The sequence below is a fragment of the Oncorhynchus mykiss genome, chromosome 31 (genome assembly GCF_013265735.2).
Source record: "Oncorhynchus mykiss isolate Arlee chromosome 31, USDA_OmykA_1.1, whole genome shotgun sequence".
Classification (NCBI taxonomy): Eukaryota; Metazoa; Chordata; class Actinopteri; order Salmoniformes; family Salmonidae; genus Oncorhynchus; species Oncorhynchus mykiss.
Genome location: NC_050571.1, coordinates 28,573,596 through 28,595,708, shown reverse-complemented (window position 1 = coordinate 28,595,708; position 22,113 = coordinate 28,573,596). Strand labels below are relative to the sequence as shown.

General features: G+C 44.5%; 1 protein-coding gene across 2 annotated transcripts in view; it reads right to left on the bottom strand.

Moving 5' to 3' along the window:
* The window catches only part of LOC110504439 (dystrophin-related protein 2), a 225,489-nt gene that overhangs the window by 65,864 nt on the left and 137,512 nt on the right, over positions 1-22,113 (bottom strand). For both annotated transcript variants that reach the window (XM_036969700.1, XM_036969699.1), the window contains one exon: positions 16,052-16,229. In XM_036969700.1, the coding sequence (XP_036825595.1) occupies positions 16,052-16,098 (47 nt within the window). In that variant the 5' untranslated portion in view covers positions 16,099-16,229. The remainder of the gene's footprint in view (positions 1-16,051; positions 16,230-22,113) is intronic.

The window sequence follows — 22,113 nt, the reverse complement described above, 5'->3', positions numbered from 1 at the left end:
TTATTAAATAGGCAAGTCAGTTAAGAAGAAATTCTTATTTACAATGACAGCCTACCAGGGAACAGTGGGTTAACTGCCATGTTCAGGGGCAGAATGACAGATTTTTAACTTGTCAGCTCGGGGATTCAATCCAGCAACCTCTCGGTTACTGGCCCAACGCTCTAACCTCGAGGCTACCTGCCACCCTTAAACGGGACTAGAGACTATAGGGAGGGGGGTGGGGACTACAGGGAGGGTGGTGGGGACTATAGGGAAGGGGGCTGGGGCTATGAGGAGGGGGCTGGGGACTATAGGGAGGGAGAGCCCAAAGTCCAAAGTCTTAGGATATAATGACAGGCTAACTCTCCCCCATAGTGCTTCAGTGACTTACCTCACTCAGTAACCAACATTCACTGGCTCTCTGTGTGAATCACACACTTATTGAGTACACACAAACACTGCACACACACACACTGCACACACACACACTGTACACACACTTTATTTACATTTTAGTAATTTAGCAGTGGCTCGTATTCATCGTATCCCGAGTCAGTGCATTCATCTTAAGGTAGCTAGGTGAGACAACCACAGTCATGTAAGTACATTTTTCCTCAATTAATTAGCTATCAGCAAAGCCAGAGTTAGTAGGGGAAACAGAATCAAGTGTGAGTGTTAGTTCACTAAAGGTGAGGGGGATGGGGTTAGGCATGAGGAGGGGGTGCTGGGGGGTTATTTAAAATACAATTTTAAGTGGTAAGGTGTCAGATGTTTTCAGAAGATGAGCAGGGACTCTGCTGTCCTTGCTTAAGGGGGAAGCTGGTTCCACCATTGGGGTGTAGGGACAGAGAAGAGCTTGGACTGGGCTGAGTGGGAGCTGCCCTCCCACAGGAGGGTCAAGACACCAGAGATGGCAGGACAGAGTGCTTGGGTAGGGGTGTAGGGTTTGAGGTTGTGGTTGTCTGTGTGGTGATGAGGGCGTTTGCATGTGTTACAGACGCCACAGTGCTTGCTTAGCGAGTCCCACTTCCTCCTGATTCAGCTCACACCTAGGTTCAAACCCAAGACCTCTGCTTCACTAGCACATGTGACCGCCCTCCTTGACAACGTTCCAACAGGTGGAGCCACCCAAAATGTACTAATTGGATTGCTCCGTCCGTGACATTTGAATCTAGCTGTGAAGTGAGCTTACGGTACGTTCTGAACTCTGTTTCACGTGCGTGCGTGCGTGCATGTTTTCTTGCCTGTTTGTGTGTGTGTGTGTGTGTGTGTGTGTGTGTGTGTGTGTGTGTGTGTGTGTGTGTGTGTGTGTGTGTGTGTGTGTGTATGTGTGTGTGCGTGTGTCCATCAGTGGGCTTTCCTGTAAGAGAGGAAGAGAAGGGCAACACATAAGGGACGCCTCAGACCTGCCATATCTCATTGTTGGAGTGTTCCAATTCTGTATGTCTTCTCCCCTGAGGGACTGGGGAGCTTTTTATAAACCCCTGCTTCCTGGTACGTGCACATCTCTTACTGGCAATTCAAAGAGACACTGCGGTAGTCCAAAACCTAACTGCCTCCACATTGTTTCTAATCTCACCAGAGTGTGTGATTTGTTCTGCACCAGCTGACGGAGAAGCACAGTTCAGGGCTCCTCCACAGCTTTGTGCAGTTTAATACCTAGCTCAACACGGCGAACAGCAAGCAGCATGCTATTCTATTAAATAATTCATGACTCTCTAATTCCCTGTCGTGTGTTCCATCATTAGTGTGTCTGAAAGTTAGTTTGCCTGCCAGCCCTGGCAAAAACAAAACGTCACCCCGCTACGAGACTGTGGTGTCGTTCCCAAAAGATGTTGCAGCTGTGTCCCCTCCTTTACCACATCTTCATCTTCTGTCTCCTCCTCCACCCGTGTGACGCAACTGACACTTTCCCCAGTGCTAACAGGAATTATGTACAGTTACACACGCTTGTTTACCAGAGCCGCACTCGAACCGTGCCAGCCACATCAATTCCAAGCCACACCCGATACCTGACATTAAGACAGATTTTTCTCCGCAACCCAACTCACCCGCGTAGAATTGTTCAGAGAGTCGATTCATTACCCGCCAAATAACATGCATTTATTGTTTGTTTTTATGACTTCAGAGTAGTAGGCTATTGTTCCCCTTCCCTGAATGACTGAATTGGTCTGCATGTCTATTCAACATTTGGATAAAAGGAAACCACGTCATTAATTGAGAACAATATTTTTTTTTTCACAACGCAAAGCGGCACATGGAGAATCAAATCGCTTTGAAAAAAAGTGCCTTCTAATTAGCGTTCTTACCTAATGAAAGCCTATAGCCAACATAACAAAACCTTTACATTCAATACTGTTTAGATAAACAAGTTGTTTAATTGAAACTTAAACAATCAATTCTCGGAATCTAATATAGGCTGCAAAAATACATTTATTTAGGAGGCTAAACTCAAACTTTTACCAGCCTCGCCGGTTTAAACTTTATACGGCCTGTATTGATGTAGGCCTAATAATTAAATGATAGCTAACATCTACCTGTCTTTGTCCACAATGACTCCAAAATCCTTACAAACTGGGGATTTCAATCGCGCAGCACCTCTTTCCATAATGGTGTATTCACCCATCATAACCTCAATTTTATTTATCCGGTTACGTTAGCCATTTTCACGTGAGCCAGGCTAGCCAGGGAAAGTCAACTTGGCAATGTATTCTCACGTGGGGGTACGAAAATAAGCTCTGCACGTGGACAAATTAGATAGTTTCACCTAGGGCAACGTTAATGGAGTATTTGATTACTTGTGTAACAGTATAGACTTTACTTCCGTCCCCTCGCCCCGCCCTGGGCGCGAACTAGGGACGCTCTGCACACATCAATAGTCACCCTCGAAGCATTGTTACCCATCGCTCAACAAAAGGGGAACCACTTGTGATGTTTATGGGACATATTGGAGTGCCAACAAAAGAAGCTCGTCAAAGGTAAGGAATTATACTTTTATTTCTGCGTTTTGTGTCACGCCTGCAGGGTTGAAATATGGTTTCTCTCTTCGTTTACGGAGGTGCTATCCTCAGATAATAGCATCGTTTGCTTCCGCCGAAAAGCCTTTTTGAAATCTGACATGTTGGTTGGATTCACAACAAGAGTATCTTTAATTTGCTATCTTGCATGTGTGATTTAATGAAAGTTTGATTTTTATAGTAATTTATTTGAATTTGGCGCTCTGCATTTTCCCTGGCTTTTGGAGGGACGCTAGTTTCCCACATATCCCAGAGAGGTTAATCTACCCATCGTGTCCGATTTCAAAAAGGCTTTACAGCAAAAGCACACCATATGATCATGTTAGGTCAGCCTAGTCACAAAAAAACATACAGCCATTTTCCAGCCAAAGAGAGGAGTCACAAAAAGCAGAAGTAGAGATAAAATGAATCACTAACCTTTGAGGATCTTCATCAGATGGCACTCATAGGTCTTCATGTTACACAATACATGTATGTTTAGTTCGATAAAGTTCATATTTATATCCAAAAATCTCGGTTTACATTGGCGCGTTATGTTCAGTTATGTCGTGCCTCGAAAACATCCGGCGAATTTACATAGAGCCACATCAATTTACAGAAATGCTCATCGTAAACTTTGATAAAAGATACAAGTGTCATGCAAAGAATTACAGATAAACCTCTCCTTACTGCAACCGCTGTGTCAGATTTCAAAAAACCTTTACGGAAAAAGCACACCATGCAATAATCTGAGTACAGAGCTCAGACACAAAAACAAGCCATACAGATACCCGCCATGTTGTGGAGGCAGTAAAAGTCAGAAATAGCATTATAAATATTCACTTATCTTTGATGATCTTCATCAGAATGCACTCCCAGGAATCCCAGTTCAACAATAAATGTTTGTTTTGTTCGATAAAGTCCATAATTTATGTCCAAATACCTCCGTTTTGTTCGAAGGTTTAGTTCACAAATCCAAATTCAAGAGGCGCGGGCAAGTCCAGGCGAAAGTTGAGACGAAAAGTCCAAAAAGTTATATTACAGTTCGTAGAAACATGTCAAACGATGTATAGAATCAATCTTTAGGATGTTTTTATCATAAATCCTCAATAATATTCCAATCGGACAATTTCTTTGTATTTAGAAATTAAAAGGAACGCAGCTTGCTCTCATGGCCACGCGCATGATTTAGCTCATGGCATTCTGCCAGACCCCTGGTTCAAACAGCTCTTATTCGCTCCCCCTTCACAGTAGAAGCCTGAAACAAGGTTCTAAAGACTGTTGGCATCTAGTGGAAGCCTTAGGAAGTGCAACATGACCCCATTTACACTGTATCTTGAAAAGGCAATGAGTTGAAAAACTACAAACCTCAGATTTCCCACTTCCTGGTTGGATTTTTCTCAGGTTTTCACCTGCCATATAGGTTCTGTTATACTCACAGACATCATTCAAACAGTTTTATAAACTTCAGAGTGTTTTCCATCCAAATCTACTAATAATTTGCATATATTAGGTTTTGGGCCTGAGTAGCAGGCAGTTTACTCTTGGCATGCTTTTCATCCGAACGTGAAAATGCTGCCCCCTATCCCAAACAGGTTAATGCGTTTGAGCCAATCAGTTGTGTTGAGACATGGTAGGAGTGGTATACAGAAAATAGACCTATTTGGTAAAATAACAAGTCCATATTATGGCAAGAACAGCTCAAATAAGCAAAGAGAAACGACAGTCTATCATTACTTTAAGACATGAAGGTCAGTCAATCCGGAACATTTCAAGAACTTTGAACGTTTTTTCAAGTGCAGTCGTAAAAACCATCAAGCGCTATGATGAAACTGGATCTCGTGAGGACGGCCACAGGAAAGGAAGACCCAGTTTCCTCTGCTCCAGAGGACAAGTTCATTGGAATTACCAGCCTCAGAAATTGCAGCCCAAATAAATGCTTCACAAAGTTCAAGTAACAGACACATCAACTGTTCACAGGAGACTGCGTGAATCAGGCCTTCATAGTTGAATTGCTGCAAAGAAACCACTACTAAAGGACAACAATAATAAGAAGAGACTTGCTTGGGCCAAGAATTACGAGCAATGGACATTGGAAATTTGTCCTTTGGTCTGATGAGTCCAAATTTGAGATTTTATGTTCCAACCGCCATGTCTTTGTGAGATGCAGTGTAGGTGAATGGATGATCACTGCGTGTGTGATTGCCATTGTGAAGCATGGAGGAGGAGGTATGATGGTGTGGGGGTGCTTTGCTGGTGACACTGTCAGTGATTTATTTAGAATTCAAGGCACACTTAACCAGCATGGATACCACAGAATTCCGCAGCGATACGCCATCCCATCTGGTTTGCGCTTAGTGGGATTATCAATTGTTTTTCAACAGGACAATGAGACAACACAACTCCACGCTGTGTAAGATCTTTTTGACCAAGAAGTAGAGTGATTGAGTGCTGCATCAGATTACCTGTTCTCCGCAATCACCCAACCTCAACCCAATTGAGATGGTTTGGGATGAGTTGGACCGCAGAGTGAAGGGAAAGCAGCCAACAAGTGCTATGTCGGAACTAAAACTGTTGGAAAGCCTTCCAGGTGATGAAAGGTGATAGAATGCCAAGAGTGTCCAAAGCTGTCATCAAGGCAAAGGGTGGCTACTTTTAAGAATATTTTGATTTGTTGAGCACTTTTTTGGTTACTACATGATTCCATATGGGTTATTTCAAAGTTTTGATATCTTCACTATTATTCTACAATGTAGAAAATTGTTTAAAACAAAGAAAAACCCTTAAATGAGTATGTGTATTCAAACTTTTGACTGGTACAGTATATTTTTTAAACAGGACAAATCTGGGCATGACACCTCTGCATGTGACATTGCGTCATACAAGTATATACCATGTCCATGACATTAGATTTGGGCAATCAAAGCACCACTACTGTCACAGGCCCCATATACTGTATAGCCTAGAAGGTGAAGTGGGATATTTCTGATCAATGCAAAAATGAAATAACAATTATGGAATTAAGTTACCTTAATGAGAAGGATAAGACAACAATGAGCAACCAACAGGCTGTTGTTTAATCTGAATTGAGTTGTTGTAGACAAGTACTGGGAGCACAGCAAAACAGACTCAATTAACCTGGCTAGCTAGCGGCTAACTTAGCTGGCTAGCGTGGCTAGATTCTTTACATCGATGTGATGCAGTCAAGACAGGTACTACCAGGTGGAATGATATATCATCTACGGCAGATACAAGTTTGTCTTGCTAGCGCGAGTATAGCTACTTTCTCTCTCCCTCCCTTCCATCTCAGACAAACCAACCCCTGCCCTTCCCCGGCTTGCTGCAGCAGCAGCACCAGCAACATGCAGTCTCTCCTGAGTCGCGCAGCAAAGTGCCCAAGTTTTTAAAAGTTTCTTGTAAAAAATAAATAAAAGTAAGACTATCCGGATATTGCAAAAATGTACGATATTATTCAAAAAGTGACCCCTGTTGAGCTACACCCCTGACCCTTGTCCACACACTCTCAATGCACGTGTGGGTGGTAGCCTACTGTGTCTTCCTCACCACTCACAAAATGGAATTCACAACACAATGCAACACAACAAGAGCTTGGGTTTGTACAACACAAACTATCTTGATTTAAATAAATTCTAACCAGCAATATACAGTGCATTTGTAAAATATTCAGAACCCTTGACTTTTTCTACATTTTGTTGTGTTACAGCCTTATTCTAAAAAGGATAATAAAAAATCCTCATGAATCTACACACAATAACCCATGATGACTAAGTGAAAACAGGTTTTTAGAAATGTTTGCAAATTTATAAAAAAAATATATATAAAAAAAAAAGTATTCAGACCCTGGCACTGCATCTCAGTGCTCGAGGTGTCAGTTCTCGAGGCACCTTAAGGACTCTCAGACCATGAGAAACAAGATTCTCTGGTCTGATCAAATCAAGATTGAACTATTTGACCTGACTGGCAAGTGTCACGTCTGGAGGAAACCTGGCACCGTCCCTACGGTGAAGCATGGTGGTGGCGGCATCTTGTGAGGATATTTTTCAGCGGCAGGGACTGCGAGACCAGTCGGGATCGAGGGAAAGATGAACGGAGCAAAGTACAGAGAGATCCTTGATGAAAACCTGCTTCAGAACGCTCAGCAAAGGTTCACCTTCCAACATGAAAATGACCCTAAGTACACAGCCAAGACAATACAGGAGTGGCTTCGGGACAAGTCTCTGAATGTCCTTGAATGGCCTAGGCAGAGTCCGGATTTGAACCCGATCAAACATCTCTAGAGACCTAAAATAGCTTTGCAGCGACACTCCCCATCCAACCTGACAGAGATTGAGAGGATCTGCAGAGAAGAATGGGAGAAACTCTCCAAATACAGGTGTGCCAAGCTTGTAGCGTCAAACCCAAGAAGACTTGAGGCTGTAATTCCTGCCAAAGGCGTTTCAACAAAGTACTGAGTAAATGGTCTGAATAATATTGTAAATGTGATATTTCAGTTCTTTATTTTTTACAAACATTTCTAAATGTTTAGTCATTATGTGGTAGATTGATGAGGATGAAAATTTTTTTTTTTAGAATAAGGCTGTAATGTAACAAAATGTGGAAGAAGTCAAGGGGTCTGAATACTTTCCGAATGCACTGTAATTTTTTCTGAACCACGAGCCTGCCCTGCAGGTTGAAAGAATGTTTTCATTCCACCCGCCAGCTGATTTTCTTTGCAGGTCATCAACGGGGAACATGGGTATTGAACCCGATACAGGACTTTAAGGGGAAGGTCTGAACTGTTCATATAGAAGAGAGCTGCACAAAATCCAACTGTTCAAACCCCTAACATCAACAAACATGGTTAAGCGAGGCATCCCATCAGGGAACCAACAAGAAAACCTAAACACAACCCAGAGGCTACCAAAATCTCACTCTAACACTAAACAAACTACTGACAATATGTTCATATCTACTGACAATATCTTCATATCTACTGACAATGACATTCCAGCCACACCATCTGACTGGATGATTGATGTTGAAATGGTCCAATAATGTTTGAGTTATTCCCACCTCTACCATCCCACTGGCCTGAGGGCTCGTTTAACCCTTGACCCCTAGTAATGTTGGACAGAGAGTCTTTTCAGGTATCATTAATATTGTAGCTCAACAGGGCCTGTTGAGGAAGTGCTGCAGGGAAGAGCTGGTGAAAGATAATGTGGGGCGCAACACGGCCACTGTAGTTAACACCTACTGACTATAGGGGGCACTGCCAGGAGAGAAGGGGAGGAAGGGTGCCAAGGACAATGGAGGGAGGGAGAGAGGGAGAGAGATGGGGAGAAGGAGAGGGAGATAAAAAGACAGACGACGGTGGAAAGGGGAAACTGAAAAAGAGAGAGAACTACTGAGAGAGAGAGAGAGAAATAAAGAGAGCCCTGCCATTAACCAGACAGAACAGGGAGAACAGAGACAGGCTCAGAGTCTCTGGCCCTGCCCCCACACAGTATATCCAAGCGCAGGCGAGTTGCACTCTGAAACCATCCCAGCCATGCCATGTGTCCCTCCCTCCATGGGCACACACATTCCCATCGTGCCAGTCTGCCACCCACGTCACCCCCAGAGGGCATTCTCCATAGGCCACTGCACACAGCACGGCAGTGTTACACACACACCACCAGAACAATAGCCCACTGTTTCAAGGACATCACAAAGACTACCTCTATAAACTTTGGTATTATGATGATGATGATGATGATGATGAGAATTTAGGCAAAACAGAAAGGCAACAGATTATTCAGCCATCAATTATCTATGAATTGTATTGTTCACAGGTAGTATAATGGTCTTGTTCAACCAAGTAACCTTTTCCTAAAGATCTATGTACTCTACATTGTAAGGGTAAATTATTTTGTCTAAGACATTGTGGGAGAGGAGGGGTGCTAAACTGATATTTAGAATTGTTTTAAGATGTTCATACTATGGATCATTTAGCTAAAGTATTTGATTTAGAATTTTAGGACCGCTTTAGGTATAAAAAAAATATATCAAATATAGATTTTTGGGGGCCTCTCGAGTGGTGCAGTGGTCTAAGGCTCTGTCGCAGCCAGCCGCAACCGGGAGACCCATGGGGCGGAGCACAATTGGCCCAGCGTCGTCCGGGTTAGGGGAGGGTTTGGTCGGCAGGGATGTCCTCCACTCCTGTGATGTCTGGGCACAGTGCACACTGACACGGCCGCCAGTTGTACGGTGTTTCTTCCGACACATTGGTGCGGCTGGCGTCCGGCAGAGATGGCCGCCTCGCTTTGTGTTCCTAGGAAACTATGCAGTTTTAAAAAAAAAATGTTTACGTGTAATTTCTAACATTGGTACCCCAGGTAATCTTAGGTTTCATTACATACAGTAGGGAAGAACTACTGAATATAAGAGCAGCGTCAACTCACCATCAGTACGACCAGGAATATGACTTTCCCGAAGCGGATCCTGTGTTCTGCCTTCCACCCAGGACAACGGAATGGATCCCAGCCTGCGACCCAAAACAAAGACGTTGTAAAAGAGGGAAACGAAGCGGTCTTCTGGTCAGGCCTCGGAGACATGAACATCGTTCACCACTCCCTAGCATACTTCTCGCCAATGTCCAGTCTCTTGACAACAAGGTTGATGAAATCCGAGCAAGGGTAGCATTCCAGAGGGACATCAGAGACTGTAACGTTCTTTGCTTCACGGAAACATGGCTCACTCGAGAGACGCTAATGGGAATCGGTGCAGCCAGCTGGTTTCTTCACGCATCGCGCCGACAGAAACAAACATCTTTCTGGTAAGAAGAGGGGCGGTGGCGTATGCCTTATGGTTAACGAGACGTGGTGTGGTCACAACACCATACAGGAACTCAAGTCCTTCTGTTCACCTGATTTAGAATTCCTCACAATCAAATGTCGACCGCATTATCTACCAAGGGAATTCTCTTCGATTATAATCACAGCCGTATATACAGTATTCCCCCCAAGCAGACACATGATGGCTCTGAACGAACTTTATTTGACTCTTTGGAAACTGGAAACCACATATCCTGAGGCTGCATTCATTGTAGCTGGGGATTTTAACAAGGCTAATCTGAAAACAAGACTCCATAAATTGTATCAGCATATCGATTGCGCAACCAGGGCTGGTAAAACCTTGGATCATTGCTATTCTAACTTCTGCGACGCATATAAGGCCCTCCCCCGCCCTCCTTTCGGAAAAGCTGACCACGACTCCATTTTGTTGCTCCCTGCCTACAGACAGAAGCTAAAACAAGAAGCTCCCGTGCTCAGGTCTGTTCAATGCTGGTCCGACCAATCTGATTCCACGCTCCAAGACTGCTTCCATCACGTGGACTGGGATATGTTCCGCACTGCGTCCAACAACAACATTGACGAATACGCTGATTCGGTGAACGAGTTCATTAGAAAGTGCATTGAAGATGTCGTTCCCATAGCAACGATTAAAACATTCCCAAAACAGAAACCGTGGATTGAAGGCTGCATTCGCGTGAAACTGAAAGCGTGAACCACTACTTTTAACTAGGGCAAGGTGACTGGAAACATGACCGAATACAAACAGTGTAGCTATTCCCTCCGCAAGGCAATCAAACAAGCTAAGTGTCAGTATAGAGACAAAGTAGAGTCGCAATTCAACAGCTCAGACACAAGAGGTATGTGGCAGGGTCTACAGTCAATCACGGATTACAAAAAGATAACCAGCCCCGTCACGGACCAGGATGTCTTGCTCCCAGGCAGACTAAATAACCTTTTTGCCCGCTTTGAGGACAATACAGTGCCACTGACACGGCCCGCAACCAAAACATGCGGACTCTCCTTCACTGCAGCCGACGTGAGTAAAACATTTAAACGCAAGGCTGCCAGCCCAGACGGCATCCCCAGCCACGTCCTCAGAATATGCGCAGACCAGCTGGCTGGTGTGTTTACAGACATATTCAATCAATCCTTATCCCAGTCTGCTGTTCCCACATGCTTCAAGAGGGCCACCATTGTCCCTGTTCCCAAGAAAGCTAAGGTCACTGAGCTAAACAACTACCGCCCCGTAGCACTCACTTCCGTCATCATGAAGTGCTTTGAGAGACTAGTCAAGGACCATATCACCTCCACCCTCCCTGACACCCTAGACCCACTCCAATTTGCTTACCGCCCAAATAGGTTCCCAGACGATGCAATCTCAACCACACTGCACACTGCCCTAACCCATCTGGACAAGAGGAATACCTATGTGAGAATGCTGTTCATCGACTACAGCTCAGCATTTAACACCATAGTACCCTCCAAACTCGTCATCAAGCTCGAGACCCTGTGTCTCGACCCCGCCCTGTGCAACTGGGTACTGGACTTCCTGATGGGCCGCCCCCAGGTGGTGAGGGTAGGTAACAACATCTCCACCCCGCTGATCCTCAACACTGGGGCCCCACAAGGGTGTGTTCTGAGCCCTCTCCTGTACTCCCTGTTCACCCACGACTGCGTGGCCATGCACGCCTCCAACTCAATCATCAAGTTTGCAGACGACACTACAGTGGTAGGCTTGATTACCAACAACGATGAGACAGCCTACAGGGAGGAGGTGACGGCCCTCAACGTCAACAAAACTAAGGAGATGATTGTGGACTTCAGGAAACAGCAGAGGGAGCACCCCCCTATCCACATCGATGGAACAGTAGTGGAGAGGGTAGTAAGTTTTAAGTTCCTCGGCGTACACATCACAGACAAACTGAATTGGTCCACCCACACAGACAGCGTTGTGAAGAAGGCGCAGCAGCGCCTCAGGAGGCTGAAGAAATTTGGCTTGTCACCAAAAGCACTCACAAACTTCTACAGATGCACAATCGAGAGCATCCTGTCGGGCTGTATCACCGCCTGGTACGGCAACTGCTCCGCCCACAACCGTAAGGCTCTCCAGAGGGTAGCGAGGTCTGCACAACGCATCACTGGGGGCAAACTACCTGCCCTCCAGGACACCTACACCACCCGATGTCACAGGAAGGCCATAAAGATCATCAAGGACAACAACCACCCGAGCCACTGCCTGTTCACCCCGCTACAGGTGCATCAAAGCAGGGACCGAGAGACTGAAAAACTGCTTCTATCTCAAGGCCATCAGACTGTTAAACAGCCACCACTAACATTGAGTGGCTGCTGCCAACACACTGACTCAACTCCAGACACTTTAATAATGGGAATTGATGGAAATTGATGTAAAATATGTCACTAGCCACTTTAAACAATGCTACTTAATATAATGTTTACATACCCTACATTACTCATCTCATATGAATATGTATATACTGTACTCTATATTATCTACTGCATCTTTATGTAATACATGTATAACTAGCCACTTTAAACTATGCCACTTTGTTTACATACCCTACATTACTCATCTCATATGTATATACCGTACTCGATACCATCTACTGCATCTTGCCTATGCTGTTCTGTACCATCACTCATTCATATATCTTCATGTACATATTCTTTATCCCTTTACACTTGTGTGTATAAGGTAGTAGTTTTGGAATTGTTAGGTTAGATTACTTGTTGGTTATTACTGCATTGTCGGAACTAGAAGTACAAGCATTAACATCTGCTAACCATGTGTATGTGACAAATACATTTGATTTGATTTGATTTAAGTGGGCATTGTGTCAAGAAGCAGTGCGGCTTGGTTGGGCTGTGTTTTGGAGGACGCACGGCTCTTGACATTCGCCATTCCCAAGTCCGTACGGGAGTTGCAGCAATGAGACAAAACTGTAACTACCAATTGGATTCCACGAAATGGGTTTTAAAAAAAAAACAAATAAAATGTAACAAATATTGATTTTGGCCTTTACTACTAAAGCCCATAGAAAAGCATTGAATAACACATTCATAAATGGCAAAAATATAGTCAAAAGATAAATCATAAGAAACAAGGTTTTGAAGTGTCAGTCCTAAATCTAGGAGGAAAACAAACTCAGGAAATATATATTTTTACACATATTTAACAAAACTACCTTCATACTTCTATTAGTTAAAAAAAATCCAGTACTGGTGTCACGTTCTGACCTTAGTTATTTTATTATGTCTTCTCTCCAGTCCATTCGGAACCCGTGGCTTGGGTCCCCAGTCCGAGGTCGGTGGCGAGGGTCGCCAAAGTTAAAGAGGCCACGGAGGCGGGTAAAGAGGCGGAGAAGGACTATGGTGGAGTGGGGTCCACGTCCCGCGCCAGAGCCACCACCGCGGGCAGGCACCCACCCAGACCCTCCCCTATAGGTTCAGGTTTTGCGGCCGGAATCCGCACCTTTGGGGGGGGGGGGGGGGGGGGGGGGGGGGGTACTGTCACGTTCTGACCATAGTTCTTTTATTATGTCTTTGTTTTAGTATGGTCAGTGCGTGAGTTGGGTGGGTTGTCAATGTTACTTTTTCTATGTTTTGGGATTTCTGTGTTTGGCCTGGTATGGTTCTCAATCAGAGGCAGCTGTTTATCGTTGTCCCTGATTGAGAACCATATTTAGGTAGCCTGGTTTCACTTTTGAGTTGTTTGTGATTATTTTCCTGTTTAGTGTTTTTTTGTCATTCACCTTACGGGACTGTTCGTTGGTAGTTTATTTTTTTGTTCAATTGTTCCATTACTCAATTAAATGATATGAACGCTGTGCATTGGTCCTCCAATCCTTCTTACTACTCCTCCTCGTCAGAGGAAGACAGCCGTTACAACTGGTTACCTTCAGACGGGTCCCGTGACGCTAGTTTGTAAGTCAAATCGTTCGGACACTACAGGCGTTTTTTGTGAAAAGATCGATTTTCTCATGGTCTGACAAACACCGCTCTAGCTCTGCCAGCTATTACCACAGATGAAGGAAGTAAGACACTGGCGGATGCGATGAACTGATACGCATCCAATGCAAAAAAACAGATATCTCGAGCCTAAACTGACGGATTTTGATGGGGATTGTTTTGTTGTGTAACTTAGATTGACTCTAAGGGGCTAATGTGTAGCAGTTCATCTGATCTAAACCTGTTTAATCAACGTGCCTGAGGATGTGAAGTGTTTTCCCATTCACATCCATAATCATTTAGAGTTCATTATGCCACATTATGCATACAGAATATTTATCATATGGAGCTGTGTCTTCACTGATTGGACTCTTAATCATGACACACCTCAAGCAAACAACCATCGCCTCGGTAACTGTATAATAAACACAACACCAATAACAGACTGTACTCCGTCTAGTCCTTAGACTCTCTTTTGTTGAAAAAATATATAATTACCTCTACTGGTGTGACACACTGAAAAAAAAAAAATATATATATATATATATATATATATTAATGTCGACCTTCAGATTCTATGAATTACCAGGCTTGGTGATGTTGGACTAAGGCTAAGGCTTATCAACGTGTTTCAATGCTTTGAGCATTCACAAGTAAGTGAGTAATAGCTTACACAGCTAGCCTATACAGGACCATGGTGCTAGGCAGTAGCAGTAGATTAGGGGTTGTAGTGTGGTTTCTATGGTGACAAGCAGGAGCAGGAGAAGCAAGAGAGGCCTTGGCCAGCCTTTAGCTCCTCCTCCTCCTCCTCCTACCTCTGCCATTGGAACAGAAGTTCCACCACAACATATCCATCAAAACCTGACAAGCCAATAGATAAACCAACCTCCAGTTGTCCAGGAGTTGGCACTCAGTCCTGTACACATCTCTCAGGGACATCTCTTAGCACTCGCTCTCCACTACTTTAAAGACATGACCGTAGTGATCTGTCTCTCTCTCTCACTCGCTCTCTCTCGCTGTGGGCCAAATGACGTCAGAAGGGGTTGAGTGTGTGTGTGTGTGTGTGTGTGTGTGTGTGTGTGGGTGCGTGCGTGTATGCCTGTATGCGTGCGTGCGTATGAGTGATCTCATTACAAAACGCTGCAGGGGGAACTGTCTTAACGAATATCCCCACATGTCCCTGCTGGAAGCACCAGGATGATGAGGGTCAAGTAAGTCATTAAAGAGGCCAATCCTGTAAATAGGATGCCAGCTGAATTAAAGTCATACCAATGACATGCCAAGCTTGGGCGCCTTCCAATTAGTCATCAAAGCAGTACTACAGTTGTTCCTAATTGTTTTGCAGATGCAGACCTCAGTATTAACCCACATATTATTAATAATGAATAGGCTCACTTGGAGATGTGTCTGCGAATATTTCATTACGTGACAGCACTTTATTGAGACAATGTTTTTCTAATTGTGGGAACAGCAGTGAACAAATCAGAGCAACAGCTTAGAAATGCTGGTACACAGAGGATAGTAGAAGTATCAACACTGCACAATTGTCGGAGCATGAAAGAGTGGCTGGAAGACGCTTGTTTGCACAGCATGTTTCAAACCCCGACATTGTGACAGCAGGGTTTTGAAACGTTGTGTGTTTTCTTGAAATTATTCTGTTGATACTCTCCCACTGCCTAAAGTAAATGGTATTTTAAACACATTGAGATGTAGTGTATATCACACTCCCATTGAAACCCAGTATACTGTATAACACATGCATACTATTCAAACCCAATTTAAAACACATCCTACCCTCATCGAAACCCAATTTAAAACACATCCTACCCTCATCGAAACCCAATTTAAAACACATCCTACCTCCATTGAAACCCAATTTAAAACACATCCTACCCTCATCGAAACCCAATTTAAAACACATCCTACCTCCATTAAAACCCAATTTAAAACACATCCTACCCTCATCGAAACCCAATTTAAAACACATCCTACCCTCATCGTAACCCAATTTAAAACACATCCTACCCTCATCGAAACCCAATTTAAAACACATCCTACCCTCATCGAAACCCAATTTAAAACACATCCTACCCTCATCGAAACCCAATTTAAAACGCATCCTACCCTCATCGAAACCCAATTTAAAACATATCCAACCTCCATTGAAACCCAATGTAAAACACACTCCCATTGAAACACATGTATAAAACTCCCATTGAAACTCAATGTGAAGGAGAATCCTAACCCCATTGAACTCCATTGTAAGCAACGTCTTACCGGATGTTGTGGGACTTGCGTTTGATCTCGTTCCAGCAGAGATTCATGTCTCCAGATGTGTGGTGCCCTCCCAGCCTGCTACACTTCGTCCCCACCACTCCGTCCTCCTGCCCCTCAGCATCCACCGTGGACTGGCAGGGCACACAGTGGCATCCCGGCCACCCTGGTCGCCCCGCAGCTACACACAAACACACAGAACACACACATTAGCCTATTTAAATGTTTTATTTCACCTTTATTTAACCAGGTAGGCTAGTTGAGAACAAGTTCTCATTTACAACTGTGACATGGCCAAGAAAGCAAAGCAGTTCGACACATACAACAACACACAGTTACACATGGAATAGACAAACATACAGTCAATAATACAGTAGAAAAAAGTGTATACATATGTATATATGTATGTATATATATAGGCAATAAAATAGCCCATAGTGGCGAGGTAATTACGATATAGCAATTAAACACTGGAATGGTAGATGTGCAGAAGATGAATGTGCAAGTAGAGATACTGGGGTGCAAAGGAGCTAAATTAAAAAATAAATACAGTATGGGAATGAGGTAGTTGGATGGGCCATTTACAGATGGGCTATGTACAGGTGCAGTGATCTGTGAGCTGCTCTGACAGCTGGTGCTTGAAGTTAGTGAGGGAGATAAGAGTCTCCAGGTTCAGCAATTTTTGCAGTTTGTTCCAGTCATTGGTAGCAGAGAACTGGAAGGAGAGGCGGCCAAAGGATGAATTGGCTTTGGGGATGACCAGTGAAATATACCTGTTGGAGCGCGTGCTGCGGGTGGGTGCTGCTATGGTGACCAGTGAGCTGAGATAAGGCTGGGCTTTACCTAGCAAAGACTTGTAGATGACCTGGAGCCAGTGGGTTTGAAGATGAGTATGAAGCGAGGGCCAGCCAACAAGAGCGTACAGTGGTGGGTAGTATATGAGGCTTTGGTGACGAAACAGATGGCACTGTGATAGACTGCATCCAATTTGTTGAGGAGAGTGTTGGAGGCTATTTTGTAGATGACATCGCCGAAATCGAGGATCGGTAGGATGGTCAGTTTTACGAGGATATGTTTGGCAGCATGAGTAAATGATGCTTTGTTGCGAAATAGGAAGCCAATTCTAGATTTAATTTTGGATTGGAGATGCTTAGTGTTGGTCTGGAAGGAGAGTTTACAGTCTTACCAGAAACCTAGGTATTTGTAGTTGTCCACGTATTCTAGATTAGAACCGTCCAGAGTAGTGAAGCTGGACGGGCAGGCAGGTGCGGGCAGCGATTGGTTGAAGAGCATGCAATTAGTTTTACTTCAATTTAAGAGCAATTGGAGGCCACGGAAGGAGTGTTGTATGGCATTGAAGCATGTCTGGAAGTTAGTTAGCACAGTGTCCAAAGAGGGACCAGAAGTATACAGAATGGTTTAGTCTGCATAGAGGTGGATCAGAGAATCACCAGCAGCAAGAGTGACATCATTGATGTATACAGAGAAGAGAGTCAGCCCGAGAATTGAACCCTGTGGCACCCCCATTGAGACTCCCAGAGGTCCGGACAACAGGCCCTCCAATTTGACACACTGAATTCTATCAGAGAAGTAGTTGGTGAACCAGTCGAGGCAGTCATTTGAGAAACCAAGACTGTTGAGTCTGCCGATAAGAATGTGGTGATTGACAGAGTCGAAAGCCTTGGCCAGGTCGATGAATACGGCTACACAGTATTGTCTCTTATCAATGGCAGTTATGATATCGTTTAGGACCTTGAGTGTGGCTGAGGTGCATACATGACCAGCTCGGGAAGCCAGATTGCATAGCAGAGAAGGTACGGAGGGATTCTAAATGGTCAGTGATCTGTTTGTTAACTTGGCTTTCGAAGACCTTAGAAAGGCAGGGTAGGATAGATATAGGTCTGTAGCAGTTTGAAAAGGGGGATGACCGCGGAAGCTTTCCAATCTTTGGGGATCTCAGACGATACGAAAGAGAGGTTGAACAGGCTAGTAATAGGGGTTGCAACAATTTCGGCAGATAATTGTAGAAAGAGAGGGTCCAGATTGTCTAGCCTGGATAAATGGGGGAAGCTTGGGCGAGTTGCTGTGGGGGTGCAGGGCAGTTGACAGGGGTAGGGGTAGCCAGGTGGAAAGCATGGCCAGCAGTAGAAAAATTACTATTGAAATTCTCCATTATCGTGGATTTATTGGTGGTGACAGTGTTTCTATAACTTCTATAGCTTCTACAGCTTCTATAACATTGCATCGTAACATATAATCACATCGTATTATATCATATGCAGGGTTGGGGACAATTCCATTTAAATTCCAGTCAACTCCAAAAGTTGACTGGAATTTTCCTAATTGAAAATCATGAAGAAAATTGGAATTTAAATGTTTGTGTACTTCCTTAATTGACTGGAATTTAAATTAAATCGACTCCAACCCTGATCATATGTGCATTCATAAATGGGGCACTGCGTTTTATCTGAACATTGTGACCTAACCAAGAGAAATTCAAAGCCCTACTCTTAGACACGTCTACACTTGGATGTGTGAACCAATACACGTGGATACATCCAAACCTTTGTCAGGTTTGTGATGGCATCAGTTTAGGCAAGTGATGAGAGAGTGTTTGTAGGGTCTCTTCTGTCTGGCCACTGAGCTGTCAGGGAGCTTTCTCTTCATCTCCAATCAAGTCTAATCATCTTCCCCTCTAGGAGGTCACCGCCTATACCTTCACTACAGCCTGCACTAAATTACTATTGCCCCGTAGCACTCACATCTGTAGCCATGAAATGCTTTGAAAGGCTGGTCATGGCTCACATCATCGGCATCATCCCAAACACCCTGGACCCACTCCAATGCACCCACTCCAATTCGCATACCGCCCCAACAGATCCACAGATGATGCAATCTCTACTAAACTCAACAGTACCCTTTCCCACTTGGACAAGAGGAACACCTATGTGAGAATGCTGTTCATTGATTACAGCACAGCATTCAACAACATAGTGGCCTCTAAGCTCATCCCTAAACTAAGGGCCCTGCGATTAAACACCTCCCTCTGCAACTGGATCCTTGATTTCCTAACGGGCTGCCCCAAGGTGGTAAGGGTAGGCAACAACACATCCGCAATGCTGACCCTCAACACGGGGGCCCCTCAAGGGTGCATGCTTAGTCCCCTCCTGTACTCACAGTTCACCCACGACTGTGTGGCCATCATTAAGTTTGCAGACCACACAACGGTGGTAGGCCTGATCACCGACAATGATGAGACAGCCTACATGGAGGAGATCAGAGAGTTGGCAGTGTAGTGCCAGGACAACAACCTCTCCCTCAACGTCAGAAGGGCTAAGGAGCTGATCATGGACTACAGGAAATGGGCTGTTGTGGAACCTGTTGAGAGCTTCAAGTTCCTCAGTCTCCACATCCCTAAGGAACTATCATGGTCCACACATTAAGACAGTTGTGAAGAGCGCACAACAACGCCTCTTTCCCCGCAGGAGAAAATAGTTATACATGGAACTGAAAGGGGTTCTACTGGTACTAAAAAGGTTCTCCAATGGGGACAGACAAACATCCCTTTTGGAACCCGTTTAAGTTTAAGCATATTTCACCCTCACCATCTCTCTCCCCCTTCTCTCCCTCCCCTCTCTCTCCTCTCTCTACCCTTTCTCTCTCTCTCCTCTCTCTCTCCTTTCTCTCCTCTCTCTCCCCTCTCACCTCTCTCTCCCCTCTCTCGCTCCTTTCTCTCCTCTTTCTCTCTCTCCTCTCTTACCTTCCCTCCTTTCTCTCCTCTCTCTCCTCTCTCTTCCATCTCTCTCTCCTCTCTCCTTCCTTCTTTCTCTCCCCCTCTCTCTCTCTCCTCTATCTGCTTGCCTCTCATTATTGAGACAGCCCTCTGTTTGTTCAAGGGCAATTTCTCAATTTTGTATGAATCAGCATCTCTCTCTCCCTCCTCCTCTGTATAATCCACTGGCTGGATGATTAATCCTCTCTGTTCATGGTTCTTCAGTTATGTGGATAGGAGCTCAGATACTGTTAATACCTACAAGCCACACAGGCTCACTGGAACTCCAGCTATTAAACATATTAAAATCACCAGCAGCAATGAGCAGCCAACAGGACCTTTTCCCCATCTTAGCCTAATATCGCTGAGCAATTATGACTGCACAGACGGACCGTAATAACACACAACACAGCGATATGAAGCGGAGTGACCATGTTTTGTTTGTTTACTTGATGGCAAATTGAGCTGAATCAACAGAAAGGCCATCAACGACAGCAGTAGCGGTGGAACTGCGCCCCTGTTTATAGCTTTGACTGAGGAAGGCGTTTTTTCCAACCATACGAAGGGGAGCTTTGTGTTCGGGATGCCAGAACACTGGGCAGGCCTGGGCTATCTCCCTTCCTCTCCTCTCTGTGTCCAGTCCGGAGACAAGCACTGGCATCAGTACTGGCAACTGCGTCAGGCAGGACCACCAGCATCGGACCAGCATACTCATGCATACACAAGAGTGATGCACACATACACACAAACCATTGAAAATCATGGACACACACACAAACACACACACACACTACATTCCCCAACACACACACACACAAACAACATTCCCCGACGCACTTCCCCAACACACAGAGTAATTCAACGACACATACCATCAACTCATGTTTCACAAATGGACACATGAGTTTCATATGCTGTACAGGTCCATCTCTGGACATGTATTATTGACGAGTGTGGTATCTGATAATCGCTGAAGCACTCTCCCATTTTCCCAAGAGGGCTGAGCCTGTGTGGGGAGCACTGGGGTTTACCGGTAAGCTCTTCACTTCGTGCTGCAGCACTAGGCTGTATTTATTTCGTTTCTTTGGCAAGGATTCTCACCTAGACTGAATTGAATAAAAACACCAAGGTGTCCCCAAAACCTCCTCAAAACCTAGCTGATCAACGCAGTTCATTGTGAAATACAAATTACTTAATTACTTATTAGACATTTGTGACAGGGACCGTCATCTTTCGTGTGTATTACACAATTTTCTTCACAGCTCATTTTTGTGTGTATTAGACAATTTAATTTCTTCATAACACATTAGTGTACTGTACATTACACACATGTATATTTGTTGTGGTTAATGTTAGCTAGGTGGGGATTAAGGTTATGGTTAGGTTTAAGGGTTAAGGGTTAGGTAACAAGCTAGTTAAAGTAACATGGGTTAGGATTAGTGTTAGCTAACATGCTACCAAAGTAGTTAAAAAGTAATAAGTTGTTGTAAAGTTGCTAATTAGCAAAAATCCTAGCTGAAATCCTAAAGTTGTATGGCGCAGTGGTTAAGGGCGCTGTACTGCAGCGCCAGCTGTGCCATCAGAGTCCCTGGGTTCGCGCCCAGGCTCTGTTGTAACCGGCCGCGACCGGGAGGTCCGTGGGGCGACGCACAATTGGCCTAGCGTCGCCTGGGTTAGGGAGGGCTTGGTCGGTAGGGGTGTCCTTGTCTCATCGCGCACCAGCGACTCCTGTGGCGGGCTGGGCGCAGTGTGCGCTAACCAAGGTGGCCAGGTGCACGGTGTTTCCTCCGGCGCATTGGTGCGGCTGGCTTCCGGGTTGGATGCGTGCTGTGTTAAGAAGCAGTGCGGCTTGGTTGGGTTGTTGTGTATCGGAGGACGCATGACTTTCAACCTTCGTCTCTCCCGAGCCCGTACGGGAGTTGTAGCGATGAGACAAGATAGTAGCTACTACAACAATTGGATACCATGAAATTGGGGAGAAAAAGGGGTAAAATTCAAAAAAAAAAAAAAAAAATCCTAAAGTTGTCCATGACGTGCTTCAAACACACAACAATTGGGTTACTAAACAGTCAAGTTATACGCACACCCATCCTCCCCAACCAACCACCCACCTCCTTTTGTCTTAAGTAACCTAATTATTGTACTTTAATATATTTGCACCAATTGACCATGTCTTTCTCAAAAGCTTTCAAGTATTGTCATGGAAATTCAGTACTGAGAGATTGGGTAATTTCTTCAAACAATCATCTTTATTTAATATTGATTAATTATTGCAATAATGAGGCTGGTCGAC